The sequence below is a fragment of the Protomyctophum parallelum genome (assembly GCF_964188405.1).
Source record: "Protomyctophum parallelum genome assembly, chromosome: 2".
Classification (NCBI taxonomy): Eukaryota; Metazoa; Chordata; class Actinopteri; order Myctophiformes; family Myctophidae; genus Protomyctophum; species Protomyctophum parallelum.
In genome coordinates this window covers 30061027-30078335 of record NC_139699.1, presented here as the reverse complement: position 1 = coordinate 30078335, position 17309 = coordinate 30061027, and the positions used below count along the sequence as shown (strand labels likewise).

General features: G+C 42.1%; 1 protein-coding gene across 1 annotated transcript in view; it reads right to left on the bottom strand.

The window, feature by feature from the left end:
* Nucleotides 1-2035: 2035 nt before the first annotated feature.
* The window catches only part of scml2 (Scm polycomb group protein like 2), a 28258-nt gene continuing 12984 nt past the window's right edge, over nucleotides 2036-17309 (bottom strand). Inside the window, exons 8-15 of the mRNA XM_083760140.1 lie at nucleotides 12574-12719; nucleotides 12068-12241; nucleotides 11297-11426; nucleotides 9941-10147; nucleotides 6777-6947; nucleotides 5962-6186; nucleotides 5237-5391; nucleotides 2036-4673 (exon numbers count right to left, since the gene is read on the bottom strand). Of these exons, the coding sequence (XP_083616266.1) occupies nucleotides 4548-4673; nucleotides 5237-5391; nucleotides 5962-6186; nucleotides 6777-6947; nucleotides 9941-10147; nucleotides 11297-11426; nucleotides 12068-12241; nucleotides 12574-12719 (1334 nt within the window). The 3' untranslated portion in view covers nucleotides 2036-4547. The remainder of the gene's footprint in view (nucleotides 4674-5236; nucleotides 5392-5961; nucleotides 6187-6776; nucleotides 6948-9940; nucleotides 10148-11296; nucleotides 11427-12067; nucleotides 12242-12573; nucleotides 12720-17309) is intronic.

The following is a 17309-nucleotide window of genomic DNA, read 5'->3' as shown; positions in this document are numbered from 1 at the left end:
TCTGGTCAATTGGTACAAATCATTTTCTCCCTCCCTCACCATCTCTCTTTGCACTTACTGTACATCTCATATACTTTATATTAGCCCTGACCACTTCTTAGCCCACACCTTCTGACATCACATCTCTCTCTTCTTACCCATCATCTAAAGAAAACCCAATGGGCATTGCCCATTGACATATATTCAAGTCTGTGTGTGTCTGTACATCTGTAATCCACGTAACTCGAGAACCGTTTGCCCCACCGACTTCAAATTCGACACACACGTTCCACACCCCCACAGGGAGTGCAGTGCCCGGTGTCGAGTCGGTCGGACCCACGGTTGTCCAGAACCACCACAAAAGGACTTTTTCATTTGGCGGCCATCTTGAAAAATGGCTGCTATGGGCACCATGTTAAAAATTCAAGATGGGTCCACATCCAAATCTTTGTATAATGCCTTTGGCTATACGTGTACCAAATTTCATGCTTTTATCACAAACTGAACGATCGTTTTGCTTAGCTGCTGCACTTAGAGCTATGGACTACACTAGAGCTATAGTGCACTGTTATCTCTACACTAGGTGGCAGTGTTTTGCTTTTGCAGTCCTCATGCCTTCTTGTAGCTATGGACCAGAGCTAGGTAAGTGGTATATATTTTGTTAAATAGCTGTATATTCTGATAGCAATCATTGCTACAGAGTGGGGTCTGCTTGTCTCTCCAGGTCTATATATAGTAAAAAGAAAAATGCATTTTCAGGTCGGGATACTTTTCTTTTCTTTTTTACCAATCAGGAGAGATGAGTCATACAGCATACAGTGTAAAAAAGTTAAATTGAAAGTGATTATAGCAAAATGTGAAAGAGGAACTCAGAATTGAAGCTGATGGGTTCACTTTCCTGATTGGATGAAATTGGCAACCCACCTGAATCAACAGATATCCCGTTACTGAACAAATACTCTATAGGAATTATTATTTAGAATAATAGAGCTTTAACTTTTTTATACAAAAAAAAAACACTTTAGTGTACAACTTTACTACACTCTTTGAGCAGACTTTCCAAATGGTGCATACGCTGCAACTACAGATTAAAATAAAGAGTGAAGTGTGTTGTGCCAGATTTTGTGAGAGAAATAAGCAACCAGGTCAAGGAAAACAAGCACAAAAGTGACTAAGCAGTAAGCACTTCTGCACTTTAAACACTATACACAATCGGCTATAGATGCGACGAGTTGTGAACTTGTAGATCGGCTATTGGGCTAACACAGAAGCCCAAAGTGGCTTATATGATAGGCGGATATGGCAACACTGGAGGTCATCGTCAGTTTGAACCGGCTTGGCTCTGGCAGAACAATGATTCCTATTGAGCTGTCACTCTCCCTCAGTAAGACATCAATGATCCTTGGAGAAAGGCTGGACTGAATGGTGTCTCCAGTCAATGATAGTACAAATGTGCAGATATGGAGTCAGACAGGCTCTACAAGAGAGGGCAAGGCACAAAAATGCAAAGGGCATGACGGGGGGGGGGGGGGGGGGGGGGCTTGCTGCTAGCTGGTCAAGAGGTGTGTGTGTGTGTGTGTGTGTGTGTGTGTGTGTGTGTGTGTGTGTGTGCGCTCGTGCGTGCATGCAAGAGAGAACTGGAAGCTACCATGGTGGCTTTGTATTGGAGTCTAGGGACCCCCAGAGGTCCTTAGGGGGTTCCATGGAGTCCCTAGTAAAGGTAGTTATAGCATCACAAATTCACAATCATTTAAAGTTCAAGTGATTTCAAGTGGTTTAACTGTTAAACCACTTTAACCCCAGCATCCATACAAGTACAGAGTGGTTAGCCCCTTCAAAGCTATTTTATACTTAAGCTACTTGTTTTTAAAAATAGCTAAGTTGTCGATCTGCAATTTTTTGCTAAACAAATCTGGAAAATGTGTGAAAACTATTAAAACACTATAAAATGTGATGATCATGCTGAAAGACACAAATCTAACGGGGGTCCCTGGCACTGAATCTTTTAAAACGGGGGCCTTTGACATCAAAATTCTGGAGAACGACTGATGTAAACACATGTTTAATTGTGTGAAGGTATATCAAACATATTTAACAAACCTCTTTCCTGGAGTCAAGAGTAAAAAGACTCTATATTATTTACACAGATGCAATGGAACGATACATGATGAGGCAGGACATTAAAAAAAAAAGTACACCGATAATTTAACAGCGTACCCTTTTTTTTGTATAAATGTGCAGTCACTGTTTAGTAAAAATGAACAGGAAAGGCTACCGACCTCTAAAAAACTGCCTACTAAAACCTGAGTATCACATTAAAGCAAGACAGTTCAAGTATTAACTTGCTGACAACTAGGTGAGCAGTGGTGTGAAAATGCAGGTACAAAATAAACAATTTGGTTTGAAAATGTTCTGAAATGTTCAGAGAATTTGTATTTCTGCCACTGGGGGAAAAATTAAAAAGGATAAATACTTCCAAGATTATAATGTGTATAACTTTTCAGAAAACATCTTCATCCAGTAGGTAGTTATAAGACAGTGAACAAAAGACAATTTCAGGCAGAAAAACATTGATTACACACGTTGATACAGGCTGATACACTTTGTTACAGTACAAAATGATAGCAACATTTTGGCTTGTTTATATACAAAACCGTTCCTCCATTAGCTAATCTTTCATAAGTACCAGAACTATCTGTACAATATTGTAAGTTGACGAATGATGACCCTTGCTATCATTTTATCAGAACTTACAGTATTCCAGTCATTGTGCGTGCATATTTTGTGTGTGTGTGTCTGTGTGTGTGTGTGTGTGTGTGTGTGTGTGTGTGTGTGTGTGTGTGTGTGTGTGTGTATACATGCATTTGTGTTCGTGTGACTGTCAAAGCAAAAATACAATCATATAGCCAAGTCAGTATCCATGGAGACCGAGACAGCAGATAAAGAAGCTGTCTCTTCAATGAGGGCTTTCATATAATATTTCTGTAACATGAGCTGAGCTTACACAGTCAAATAATGCTCAGTGCTAATTTATCCATTTGTAACTCAGAGCGCACAAGTTTAAACCAACAGTACACTCTCAGATGCTCAATTAACACTGAGGATATGACTGTGTAAGATCAGATCTCTTTATGTATTCATAATAACTGATACGCACCAATCATAGAGTACCTTTCAGCACAGTTCACCTCATACAGTCACCTCCCATGTGTAGAATCAAGCTCCAAAACAAGGTCTCTGAATGAAACCATAAGGAAGGTTGTGTTATTGCATTGTGGAAAAATCATCCACTGCCAAGACCTGAATTGGGCCCCACAATTTGGGTCACAGAATGTCCATCATAAAAGCCCAGAAGGGCAATGTGAACATTAACGCTAAAAGGGCGCAACACACGAGAAAGACCCAAGAACAATCACCAGAATCAGGTGATGAAATGAAACGACCAGTACTATCAATGTCTATCGCCTGATTTAGGGGCCGTGTCCATAGAACGTTTTGTTTGCTTGTTTGTTTTAGCTTTCTGTCATGAACTTCTATGGTAAAGACCCACTGGAGTGGAGAACCATCATAGCGTTGCAGAAAGAAAATATTCTTCAGGCATGAAGGAGGTCTATGAACGAATGTTATATATATATATATATAAAAATGTTTAATTATGTTTTTGCAGTTTTGAGTGTGCATTTAAACCGCTTCTTTATCCCGTTGAGGGGGATAGGGCGTTCAACTTACATGAAGCTTGAGGATCATGTAAGGCAGTTCATAAACACATGGGTCTTGCTTGCGAGGCCCTCAGTAGTCTTCCATGTTTCAGAGCAGGACAGTCGTCACGTTGGCGTTGATGATCCATAGCTTGGTGTGTTGTTAAAGAGAGCTGCTTTGATAGCCAGATTGGCTGCAAGATCCTAAAGCTGTGCTTAGCCGATTCAAAGCTCTATATCCCTGTCTGCTTGAGTGTGCGGAGCCGGAGGCTTCATCAGCAGATTATTATTTCGCGATTTTGTCAAATAAAGATAAAGTAAGTGCAATCCTTATAAGTCCAATTACTGTTACTTTTCAGTATTCAAATAAAAGAAATTACAAAAATAGCAGATCTGATATTTTGGATATGTTTGAGTGACGCTGTAATGTGATCAAGTAGGGCGCTAATTTAAAAAAATAACACAAAATGTTTTAATATGGAGATAGGAGGTTTCTACCCGACACCAGCGATATCCAAAGCTCTCCTCCGCTCATAAAACACTTTCTGTGGACACAGGCTTTATACTTGGTTGCACATAGAAATGTCACAGTGAGACAATGCTCAAGCTTGTGTAGCAGTAGTGTCTCGAAGCCTCTGCTTGATGAGCTAAAAGCCTAATATGTCCCCCAGCCTAAAGATAATTCACTTTAGTCTAATCATGGATATGATGTTGGTTTTTCACGCGGGAGACCCGGGTTTGAATCGTTACACTTATATCGGCTTGTTTCGTTGTGAGACCAGTCTATGTGTGAGACACACCGGTGTGCAACTTAAGTATAAATCAGGCATATTGTGTGTGAGTGGTGAGTGTTTTGTGTACTTGTCGGTGCTATTGTTTGGTCTGTTTGAGTTTCTCTATGTGGTGACAGAGCTTGAGGGCGGGTCCCAGCTTCAAGCCCATGTACTTCATGATGACGTCACTCCTCAGCAGCATCAGAGCACGGCCGTCAATCTCCTGCACAGACAAAAAAAGCACAAACCTCTGTCAGCATTTCAATGTGCCGCATGGCACATTGAAATGGGTGTTCAATAGCATTGATTTATGGAGAAAATACGGTAAATAAAGACATAAAAGCTGACATTTTTAGTTAGCTGGTTACTACCTGAAACAATACAGTACTTGTACTGAAACTATATTGTAATTCCAGGACGGTGAGATAATTTGTTTTGCACTTTAAAGGACTGAGATCATGGACTATGTTTTACAGAATAGCTGTGCAATATATTTCTTCTGTGGAGTCACTTTTTAAATGGAACATTTTAGACCAAGTTGTCAAAATGTAATTCGTAAACAACAGGATCATATGATGATCATCAGTATTTAAAGTCCCACACATAATTTGTTCCTCGTTGTTTGACGTGCATAACATTTTCAGCGCATTGCGATCTTGTAGATCTGCTATTTTCGGCAGACGTTTCCCCCAGAATAGGGATGCTGCTGCACTTCAAGCGGTGACTGATCGCATTCGGCTAGCAAGATACCAAACAGGAAGAGTAGGTGTGTTGCAAGCCACTCACATGTTTCCTGAACAGCTCCACGTGGGGCCCCAGGGTTAGAGGATCAGCCTCTTGAACGAACCCAATGACGTCTTCAATGGACCAGGAAGAGACCATGTGGCCCGAAGCCTCTTTGTCCTGCAGCGCGTGGTCGGGGCCTGTTGTTGAGCTAGCTGCTGTTGTGTGTGTATGAAGAAGAGCTTTATTTTATGGCTGTCGGGCAGAAACCTCTTACCTCCATATTTAAAACCTTGTGTTCTTTCATGAATTAACGCCCTACTACTTCATCAAACTATACAGCATCACACAAAAGCATCAAAAGTAGCAGATCCACAAGCTTAAAACACAGTGCGAAGCAACCCCTTTCGAGCTTGTAGATATAAAAGGTAACAGTTTTGGACATATGAGGTTTCCACCTGACAGAGACGATTAGACGCCATCTAGTTTGAGTGCATGTGGATATCGTTGTTGTCAAGTCAGAAACATTATTACCGGTATGTCCATTTTTATGAATGAATGAAAAGATTGCAATACGTTGTGTGTATGTATATGGTGGCTATTTTATGCTACTTTATACAAATATATATAAATATACAAATATTTAACACATAACGCTTGTGACTAAATAATAACATTGTATTGGAGAATTTCTTTTTTTCCCATTTCCTGAAAAGTAAAGTGTTTTGGACATCAAGGTTTCTAGCAGCGATATGTATGCATAGATCATGTTACAATTGACCTTATACCTTCTACTCGTCTGTGTGTCCGCATCAAAGCCAGATCAGCTGGGATGGAGTTGAGTCGTCGCAGGGGGGTAGGTGGAGGCGCTTGTACTGGGTAATAGGTACCTATTACAGGGCCAGGCTGCGGCAGGCGATAGTCTGACGTGTTGCGGAGGGAGCGTGTGCCGGAGGCAGGGTCACTGGTAGAGTCATCATGGGACAGGCCGTTCTCAATATGGGAGAGTGGTTCTGTAAGAGTAAAGCCACGTGTTCACTGTATATTACCGGCAAATAAATTAGCATACCTTGCTGGAATGGCAATGGGAGAGAATGTTTTCAGTTTTCACATGTGCTCCTTGCCACCGAAAGAGCTGGTATTGCCCGATAAGCAACCGTTTTCATTTGTTTAATGGTATAGAAGGCTACTTTATACTTGTGTGAGTGGTGGTTGTAAGCGTGCAAGCAAACTTTAATCTATCAAAGGAACAGAGGATAAGCAAATGCGGGAGTTGGCAGTTCGTTTCCAGCCTAAATTCGCCAAGATGACATATTTTGAAATGTTTTTTTCTTTTATTATTTTAAATGTCCACTTATTAAATAGGTTCAGACAGCTGTTTGTGTGCTGCAGTGTCATGTGCCCCTTCATTCAATGTGTCTGCCTTTCTCTTTTCACTCTCCCTCATCCACCTTCTCCCTACAGAGCTTTAACTTACATCTTAGGACAAGCCATATTCATGCAACATAGACATACAAGGGTTAACAAACACAAACAAAACCCTGAAATACAATGACATGATGGACCAGTGGTTCTCAAATCGTTTGGTATGCACTACCAGTACCTGTCTTGGTCCTGTCGAAAAGGTGTGTGTTGGCGTAGGGACTGAAGGGCTGGGAGCTGAACAGACTGTCACTCTGTAGATGCTGGCACATGGTCTCCAGGAAGCGCAGGACGGACGAGGCACTGGCCACCGAGGGCAGCTTCACGTAGCGGATGCCATGCTCCGACCGCACTGTGGACACACAACAACATACACACACTTCAGACCACACGGTGGACACACAACAACATACACACAATTTCCTCAGGATTCACTTATTTGCACAAGCATGACACAGAATCTGAGATCATTGTTAACCCCCCCTGAAAAAGTACGTTTCTGAACGTGCCAAGTATCGCGAGACTGTCCACCGTTTCCTGTCTGGCAGCCAAATCTCGCAATACCCCCGGAACAGGAACGATACCTGCTGCTGTTTAAATCTTCAAATAAAATGATGTACTGTGCACATGGAAAAGCAAGTGATTAGAAAACAAACTGTGATATGTCTTCTTTTATATGCCTGAACCGATTATATGACACGGGTCTCAATCATCAATGGTATCATAAATAATGTTTGTTATGAGCTGGTCAAGCTTGCTCCTTTTACTGCTTTGTATTCATGCAACTTCCGGTGCGAGATTTGGCTCCCATGAAAGTGTCATGGCGCAGTCAAGTGACCGTGTCACTTCCTTCTCTAATCTTCCTTGGACTACATGTCTCAGTAAGACAGCCCTCCCCTATCCACAAGGAGGAGCAGTGCACCAAAGTATTATGGGAATTGTAGTCCAGGAAGGAAGTGAGCCCAGTCTCGATGACATCAGAGACACTGGGCTCACTGCTACAATCTAAAATATCTAAAACCACATATTACACACATAAAGACCCCCAGGAAAGTGTTCTAAAGCTTCTAAACGTCATTAACATATATTTTTTTGCAAAAAGGGTGAAGTGTCCCTTTAACCCAGAGCGACGTATACAGTAAGCAAGAATAACACATGTTAATACATAAAAAATACATAACATCATACAACCCACAGAATCATACATTCAAGGAGGAGGCTGGGGAGTTAGAGGGGGTTTGATCACTGACAGCCTGCAGAAAAGTGCTGTGGCCAATAGAGAGAGGAGATAGAGAGAGTTATTTTTGTGTCTTCCTTAAATGAATGCCCTACTTGATCATACTACAGCGTCACACAAAAGCATCAAAAGTAACAGATCCACAAGCTCGAAACGTTCTGAGCTTGTATAGATCCGTTACTGTTATTGAATTTGAATCCTAAAAAGTCCTCATACATTCTAGATTTTTGGACGCATCTGAAAAGATGTAGTCCTCCCCTCCCCATTCAAGATTTGTGTTCAATATACATATACAATATAAAAGTGTAATGCCCATTGTGTCCAATTTAGTTCACTTCTTTTTTTTTTTAAACAACCAATGTATACAGGTTTAAAGTGGTTGAACTGTTTTTATGCGATATTGCCACATTTCGCTGGCCCCCACTTTGAGAGCCGCTGACATACATTACCAAACAATTAGCGGCAGATGGCCTTTTAGGGTTAGCAGCACCCTCCCTGCACTCGCCCAAACCCCTACTGTTGTCTCCTCTGTGCACCCCACCCCCACCCAAGCCTTCGTAAATCCACCTCATCCCACTTAAATCTATCCCACATCATCTCCCCACGCCGGCCCCCCAGACCCCCACCCAGTCCCAGCCTTCCTCTCATGGCAGACACCCCAGGGAGACCCAATCCCAGCATCCTCAACCAGGTTAGATGCACATGTCACTTCTCATTACCGACACACTGCTCCAATAAGCTGCTGCCACAGGCACTGGGCAGTCTTTTATTCTTATGCCCTGAGCGTGCGTGCACACGCACACACACACACACACACGGCCAAGTGTCCTGCCCCGTTGGTGTGTACCTTAACCAATTTCACCTGGTTGATTGCTTATCCAGGCTACCCATTTGGCATTAAGAATACATTAGAATACATACAGCACTGTCTTCAGACAGAGGAATGGATGGATGGATGCAGTGTTTGTTTGTAGACAGTCATCTAGTCTCTCTGATTTCTGTCTGATGTTACCTAGCTTGTGATTGTTAACCTTTATCTAGGCATGTAACGTTTCACTCAACTCACAATTTTTCTTGTTTTCTTTTTATCTCAAATTGATTTTCCCAACAAATGACAAAAAACCTTTTTTATTTCTCTTACACATATCTTACACATTTCTTTCACTTTTAATTGTCTCCACCAGGCCGAAGGCATGGGGAGAGAGTATGTTTTGTCCGCGTGTCCGTTACCAACGGCCTGTTATAGCACCACCATGAAGCCGATGTTTGCTAAAAACATTTCATTACATTACTCGTACACGTTTTATCGATACATCACAGAAATTGGTATTCCCCATATTCCATCCCCATTGGCTAATATTGTCTTCCAAAGTTTGCAGGATTGGTCCGTTTTGAACAAAATGCCAAAAATCATGGACACAGCGTGCAATTTCCGTGAAAATGATGCACACACATTCCCACTAGGCTGAGGAAGAAATGCCACTTAAAATAATTCAAATCAGCCTCATGGTGGCGCTATAACAGGCCAATTCATGCTCTTACCTACCAGTGAGACACCTTACAGATTTTATCCATACACCATGCAATTCGGTATACACTACCTCTATAGTCATGTGTTCAACACAGATCTGTTTGATTTTTCATATATTACTCCTAAAAATATTGTCCAAACATCCCAAATGCTATTATCCTGGTGGAGACCTGTGCCCTTTTCTAGTTTTCTTCTCTTTTCAACTTTTCAATACAGTAGGAAATGAGTACAATATATGCCTACCTTTAACATTCCATAATACAGTGGTCCCCAACCTCTTCCTTTAACATTCCATAATACAGTGGTCTCCAACCTCTTACATCTGACAAAAGTTGAGCCACCCCTAGGCCTACATGCCGTTCTCACCGCGTTGTGAGCTTGTAGATCAGCTATTTATAGGGACAGTTTTCACAATATACATAATGATGACATTCCCGGTTGAAAGTGGATGAAAGCAAACTATGATTTTGTGCAACATGCTTACAATTTTGTAATACCTCCAAACATGGCCTCATGACCCCTCCCCCACCCCCCTCCTCTGCAGGGCTGTGCTGTGCGCTCAGCTGCGCTCACTCACCTCTGATCACCTCTCCTCCAGAGTGAGCCTGGCTCTGTAGGAAGGACAGCAGCACAGAGGGCTGGTAGGTGCAGTCCACACAGGCCTGGACGGCCTGCTGCAGCACTGCGTTGACCGGGGCGGGGCCAAAGTGGTCCAGGAGCTGCTGCACCAGCTTATGGTCCAGGTGGGGGCCGTAGTCACCGTGCTTGTTGACGTACACACAGACTGTGGGAGGAGGAGGACGACGTCAGAGTGAATGAACACAAAACACTAGCCGAACAGCGGCACATCACAACAATGGCACAGCAACAATACTGTAGTAACCTACATTAGTGTTCATTAAAAGGGATATTTCAGTTGAAAACACTTCTGGGATCATTTTAACCGACTTTCCTACTAGGCTGAGGAATATATCCCACCCTTTTCACATTGGATTGTTATAGCGCCACCAACAGGAGGATTTTTGGAAAACACATTTTTGGAACAAAATGCCTCAAATCATCCAATTGCGGCCCAGGCCGTAGCGTAACGGTCTGGGCACCGGACTGGTGATCCAGTCGCAGTGTGCCGCGGGTTCGACTCCCGGACCCGACACGGCCTTTACTGCATGTCATCCCCCCATCTCTCTCCCGTTTCCTGTCAGCCTACTGTCTGTCCCTTCAAAAAATCAATAAAAGGCGTAAGCCGCAAAAAAAAATCTTAAAAAAAAAAAATCATCCAATTGCCATCCAAGGCGTAAGATTGGCACATTGGCCTATTATAGCGCCACCAGGAGGCCACAACCTGACCTGCCCTGGTGGAGCCCTGTGCCCTGAGGGGCACTTTATCTAGTTTGATATTAATTTAATCAGACATGGCCCCATCCTAGTATATAATACAATATAATACTATGGCTGTGATCTGTTGTGGTATGAAATGTAGCTGTACAGACTACATTAGAAGCATTGTGGTGTTTACACAAATCGGTCCCAACCCACTGTTTGAGAAACAGTGGTTTAATGTAGCTGTACAGACTACATTAGAAGTGTTGTGGTGTTTAATATACCTGTACAGACTACATTAGAAGTGTTGTGGTGTTTAATATACCTGTACAGACTACATTAGAAGTGTTGTGGTGTTTAATATACCTGTACAGACTACATTAGAAGCATTGTGGTGTTTACACAAATCGGTCCCAACCCACTGTTTGAGAAACAGTGGTTTAATGTAGCTGTACAGACTACATTAGAAGTGTTGTGGTGTTTAATGTAGCTGTACAGACTACATTAGAAGTGTTGTGGTGTTTAATGTAGCTGTACAGACTACATTAGAAGTGTTGTGGTGTTTAATGTAGCTGTACAGACTACATTAGAAGTGTTGTGGTGTTTAATATACCTGTACAGACTACATTAGAAGCATTGCTGTGGCTGTTATCTGTTGTGGTATGGCTGGAGCTCAGTCTGGTCTCTGGGGGCGATGCTGCCACCAACGACGTCCCCAAGGACTGCACCAACCGGGGCTTCCTCTGGCATACAAAACAAACACACCTCATCTCATTAACCGTCCTGCAGTCAACAGAGGCTTTTAGTAGAAGAAGACACGGTTAAATCCATTTGTTCATTTTTGTCAGAGTTTAACTTAAATGATTACTTCTATTAATTCTCCAATACATTTCTGTCCGACAGCAGTGATATACTGTTTATATACATGTATATTTGTATTCATATCCTGTAACTGTATCAGAACTGCTGCCTTTTGCGACTGAATGTCCCCTCATGGGATCAACACAAGTCTTACCCTTTAGTAAAAAGAGTTAGGAGCGCATTTGTTTGGCTGGAGTAAAAATCTACAACAAGCTGCTCTTTGTTACAACTGGGTGACAGAATTAATGCAAAAAAGGAAGAGACCAATTAAGACACTTTAGTAAAGTGGCTAATGCATTGCAAGACTAAAAACTAAAAACATATATTTAAGATTTTCCTATATTGTTTTGTAGTTGTTTTTGTTGCACTGTTCATTCGTCCAGTGTTGAATGTTTGGACCACAATGGATACAAGCATCCGGCTTTTTGTGTCATCCATTTGGTGTATTTATAACTCTTAAAACTACTTTTCCGACAAAATTGTCAATAAAGTATTAAATCAATCAATAAATAAATCTTATCACCTTGCTACCAGGTTTGGGCCCTCTCTTCTTGTGTGGTCTTGGGGCCAGTTGGAGGCCTGCAGGACTGGTTCGCGCAGGACTCTGCGGCGCTCCGTTCACCGCAGCCGCCGCTGCCTCGGCAGCCGCCTTTAGCAAGGCGATGGTCTGGGATTTGGGGCGCCGGCCTCGCACGCCCTGGAACCGAGAGTCAATGAGCTTTTATTTGTCACTACTCATACAGGCACAAGAAGTGAAATACAACGTTGTGACTGAGGTCCACAAAGTACTGTTCCTACACCAATGTCAATAGTAATTGACGTGGTTGTAGGTCTGCTATTTTCGATGTGTGACACTTACGGTATACTACCTAGATCCTAGAAACGTGACGTCACCGTGACCCCATTGAAAGTAATAGCAGATGGAGACACCTGACCAAATGAACTCCATTGAATGGCTCCTCAAGCCATAGCAATTGTAACAGTACCTAGTATTATACTAAAAGTTAATCACACCAACATGACAAATACCTTGCGGACGGGGAGCGGGGGCAGCGGGTTAGGCAGCCGGTAGGAGGTCTGCATGGTTGAGGAAGAGGAGGCTGAGGAAGAGCGGCGTGTGGGGAGTGAGGCTGTGGAAGAAGAAACAGGGGCCAGGAGCGCTCCGGGCAGGGTGACTGAAACACACAGGACGACAGAGGGAGTCAGAGGATTGCCCAGTGTTGTGGAAAGTAACCACCTACACTTACTCAAGTAAAGCAGTGAAACGTTTAGGTACATTTACTTTACTTGAGTACGATTTCTGTTTTCCAATAACATTTCTGTTTACTCCACTACATCTCAGAGGCAAATATTGGACTTATTTTTTACTCCAACACAGTTATTTGACAGATTAGTTACAAGTTTTGCAGATTTAGATTTACAAAGATATTATGACAAAACATACATTTAAAACCCTAATTTATATTGTGGCTATTTCTGCTATTTAAAAAAAAAATTCTACCTATAATGACAAAGCCCAAAATAGGGAGGCCAGGTTGAAAGTAAGATCTCACTGCATTTCTGTTTTCAGGACAAAGACAAGGAAAAGTGAGCAGCCCTGCACAGAAGATAGCTTTCCTGTTTGCAAGTGTCCTCTCAGAGATTGGCAGGTCCTTTTTTTTCCTTTAGCCCCTCCTCATACCATTGTGGGGTCAAAAGTCACTAGCCCCTGCAGAACTACCAGGTAAACCCCTCCACATGTTTCACTTCCCCTTCTGCTCACAATACAATACACTACACAATACATATGGGATTGTAGCCTACTATTGATAATATAATCTAAAAAAAACTCCCTAAAGGCGAATGCCTAGCAGGTATACATAGTGATAACCCCCCCCCCCAAAAAAAAAAACAGGTGTTAAAAGCAAGAAAGGAAGATCTGGCTTTTGTTCGAATATGACACAAAAGACAGCTTCTGTTTAATTATTCTGATCCGTGACTCTGTGATTTGATCACATAATCACACTCTGAGAGAGAGAGAGAGAGAGAGAGAGAGAGAGAGAGAGAGAGAGAGGGAGGGAGGTAGAGAGCCCGACTGAGTGACAGAGGGAGAGAGAGAAAGAGGGAAAGAGATAACATCTCCCATTTCAATACAGCCTATTCCTTTGCTGAGAGCTGGGGCCTGTGAGAGTGCATGTGGAAGCTCTCTCATGGGGCCTGGGCTTTCATTAGAACCTCCTTGACTGAGTCGATAGGGAAGGACTATGGCGGGCGTACACTGCTCTCCTAAGGGCCAGACATGTGAGCACCCTTAAAACGGCTTCATTCAGTGAAAGAGAGACTAGGAATAGGGGAGTGTATTGTTTCAAACGGTGAAGGATCGCTCCCTCAGCGAAGACAAGTTCACACTTTCACTGGAAAAACAGCAATAGAATACCATACCACCTTCAAGCTGTGAGACATTACGCTAGTTTGAGATGGAACACATAAGTACTAAAGTATAAATTAATATGAACTTTCCATGGTAGATCATGACTGGTTGCAAAGTAATCCATCAAGCAATGCATTCCTTATAGTGGAATAATATTATATAATATGCTGTATGTAGGCCGGGTGGCAGAGGCTCAGAAGGTACAGCCTGGATTTGGATGTTCTCCCTGTTCGATCCCCAGCTCTTCCTGGTTGGGGGATGTACGTGTCCTTAAGCAAGACACTTAACCCCCTAACTGCTCCTGGTGAGCAGGTTGGTGCCTTGTATGGTTTGTATGTATTCTCATGCCAATAAAGCCCTTTGAATTGAATTGTATGGTTTCCTCCGTCGGCGATGTGTGAATGTTGTAAAACGATTTGAAGGGTCAGTCAGACATACTAGACTGACAGACTAGAGCCCTAATATATATATATATATATATATATATATATATATATATATATATATATAATATGTATATGTGTTTTAGATATTTGACTACCCGTAGTTTAGGACAGTGGTTCTCAACATGTGGGTCCCCAAATTATTTTGGGAGGTCCCCAGATGATTAGCTTAATATGTGCAACACTTGAGTGTTTTCTCACTCAACTGTAAGCAGACCAACATACAGTATAAGTGTATATACAGGGTACTGAATCTGCACATTTCTTAATACCTGCATGTATAAGCAAGAACTGGTTCATATATTTATTTAGTACACTGCAGCCAGCCACACTACAACTCACCCAGAAAAAGATTCAAGGTAAACATCATGGAGCATAGGCTGCTGTATGTCTATGTAATAAATGGTATGGAGAACTCAAACAAATCCTAAATGAGGCATGTCCAGCTCATATACTGTGTTACCAAAACAAGAGAGGCATATGGTGTTGATCATGACAATGTAATTCCAGCTCGACCAACTGACCTGCGTAAGCCAGGGCCTCGGGGACGATAATGTGTGCGCACGTGAGTGTGTGTGCGCGATGTTGCATACACGAGGAAGAAGGCGCTACTGGGAAGTGTGTCCCCGGGGCTTGGGGGGAAGGGCCTGTCTGAGTTGCCTCGGTCTCTTCTAATTGCACTCTCTCACCCCACCAACCCGCACATGTCTAATGCCTTTATAAATTCATGGACCCCCGTTTTGAGAGATGCATTAGGCCAAGGACTCATTTAACTATGAGTGCGCAAATAGACCTGTATGGGTCAATTTGATTCCATTTGCACACTCTGAGTTACAGTCCAGAAAACTGTCAATTTGGTTCCTAACTATGGATCATTTTTAGCTAGGGACCTCCTGGAGCCCCACCAAGGTCCCCTGGGGGTCTACAGTACACTACAGTCTACACTACAAAACACCCCGATATTCATACATGTGTTGGGACTTGGGGTTCAAACAAATGACTCAAAGCAACCAGTAGTTCCAGGTGTCTGTACTGTGTAGCTGCCCAGAGCGAGATTTACTTGTTGCTGGGCGATATGACTGACTTCAAATCATTATCACAAATATTACAGGCTTGTAGATCGGCTATATTGTCACTATGTTTTGCACGGCACCATTTTACAACAAAGTATAATACACAAGTGGTACTAAGAAAAAGGATTAGCACTAGTCCATTTGATGATATAAGAAACCCCTACATCTCTATTATTCGATTAACCTACATGAGCAGGATTAAGTTGATTAGAGGTTCTAAAAGTTTTTTTTTATTTGGTTAATTGCCCAGCTGTACATTAGAGCATTTTCAACATACTACTGACTGAAAGCACATTGATTTCTTCAAGACGTGGTCAACTAAAGGCTATTGCATTTTTTTTCCGGTTCCACTTTTAAAAGTACTTCCGTATTTAAAGTGTGTTAACTTCATACATATGTATTTTCACGATAAAGGAAAGATCTGATATATCCATTGTCAATGTGCCATTTCTGACTAAACCCTGCAGCTTAACATTGAAAGAGATCATGATTACAAACATGTGGTGGGCAATGCTCACTTGCTATATAAATATTTGTATTACTACTCAACTTTAATACAGCCATTTTATCAAAGATAATTATACACAAGGATGAATTTCCAGTGCTTTTAAAAATGTGACTTAAAAATGACTGGATCAACTGCTCTTCTACAGTATCCAAAACAAAGAGACCAGCTTTAATCATTTACACTTAGCTAGTAGCTCGGAAGTTGCTACTTTTACCAGCAGGCATGCAAACAAAGTCAAAGGCTGACTACACATTTCTGTTCTAGTGATAGCACTAGCTAGTAACAATGTATCTATGTGTGTATTTTATGCTAAAACATTTTGAAAGGAAAATATTTGGATTTGAATGAATGACCCCTCAATCAAGCACTGCATTTCAGTCCACATTACTCCTGAACTGAGTGGAACTTTAAACTTAACTTGAATTAGTATGTATCACAATTCACAGACACTCTTTTCTCTGATCTTGTCACTTTGACATAGATGAACACAATTTAACACCAGAGTTTAACAACAAAGTGAGTGCATTTAAAATGCCTTTTGTGCCAGTGTCCCACAATAGCTACAAATGAAATAAAAATGCATATTATGCTATACAAGATTAAAGAGAGCACACCAGCAAAGATTTGTAAGACCAAAAAAGCAAAGACATGAGACTCACTAAGACAACCTAACTGTAAAAGCAACAACTTGCGTTAGCAGTGCTTTTGGCTGCAGCAGCAGCAGCAGCAGTAGTAGAAATAGTAGATGAGTAGTAGTAGTAGTAGCAGCAGCAGTATTAATAGTAGAGTAGTAATCGTAGTAATAGTAGAGTAGTAGTAGTAGTAGTAGTAGTAGTAGCCTAGTAGTAATGGTGAGCCAAAAACAATAACAGTCACTCACTCACTGCAGTTGTTTCCTGGTTCTCCTTTTCAAGCAACTCTCGTCTTGTTTTTGCCTCAATGTTCCCCCCACCCCTCTTCTAATTTGTGTTTTTTTTAACTCTCTCTGCCACACACTCACTTGTAATTTGCTACTTATTGCCTATATTCTGTATCTCTATCTCCTTTATTAGCTTTCTACACTGCTTTTTCCCTCTCTCCCAGCCGGCAGTAGTAGTCCACTCCACAACAAAGCCCACGCTGGCTGCTGCTAGCTGAAGGCGGCCTGTGTGTGGAGCTTCCCTCCCTGTGTGAATGAGCCACATTAGCATAGGGCTGGGGAGGAGGAGGAGGGGGAGGGGACAGACAGACAGACAGACAGACAGACAGACAGACAGACAGACAGACAGACAGACAGACAGACAGACAGACAGACAGACAGACAGACAGAGGTTTTTCTTTTATTCCACACT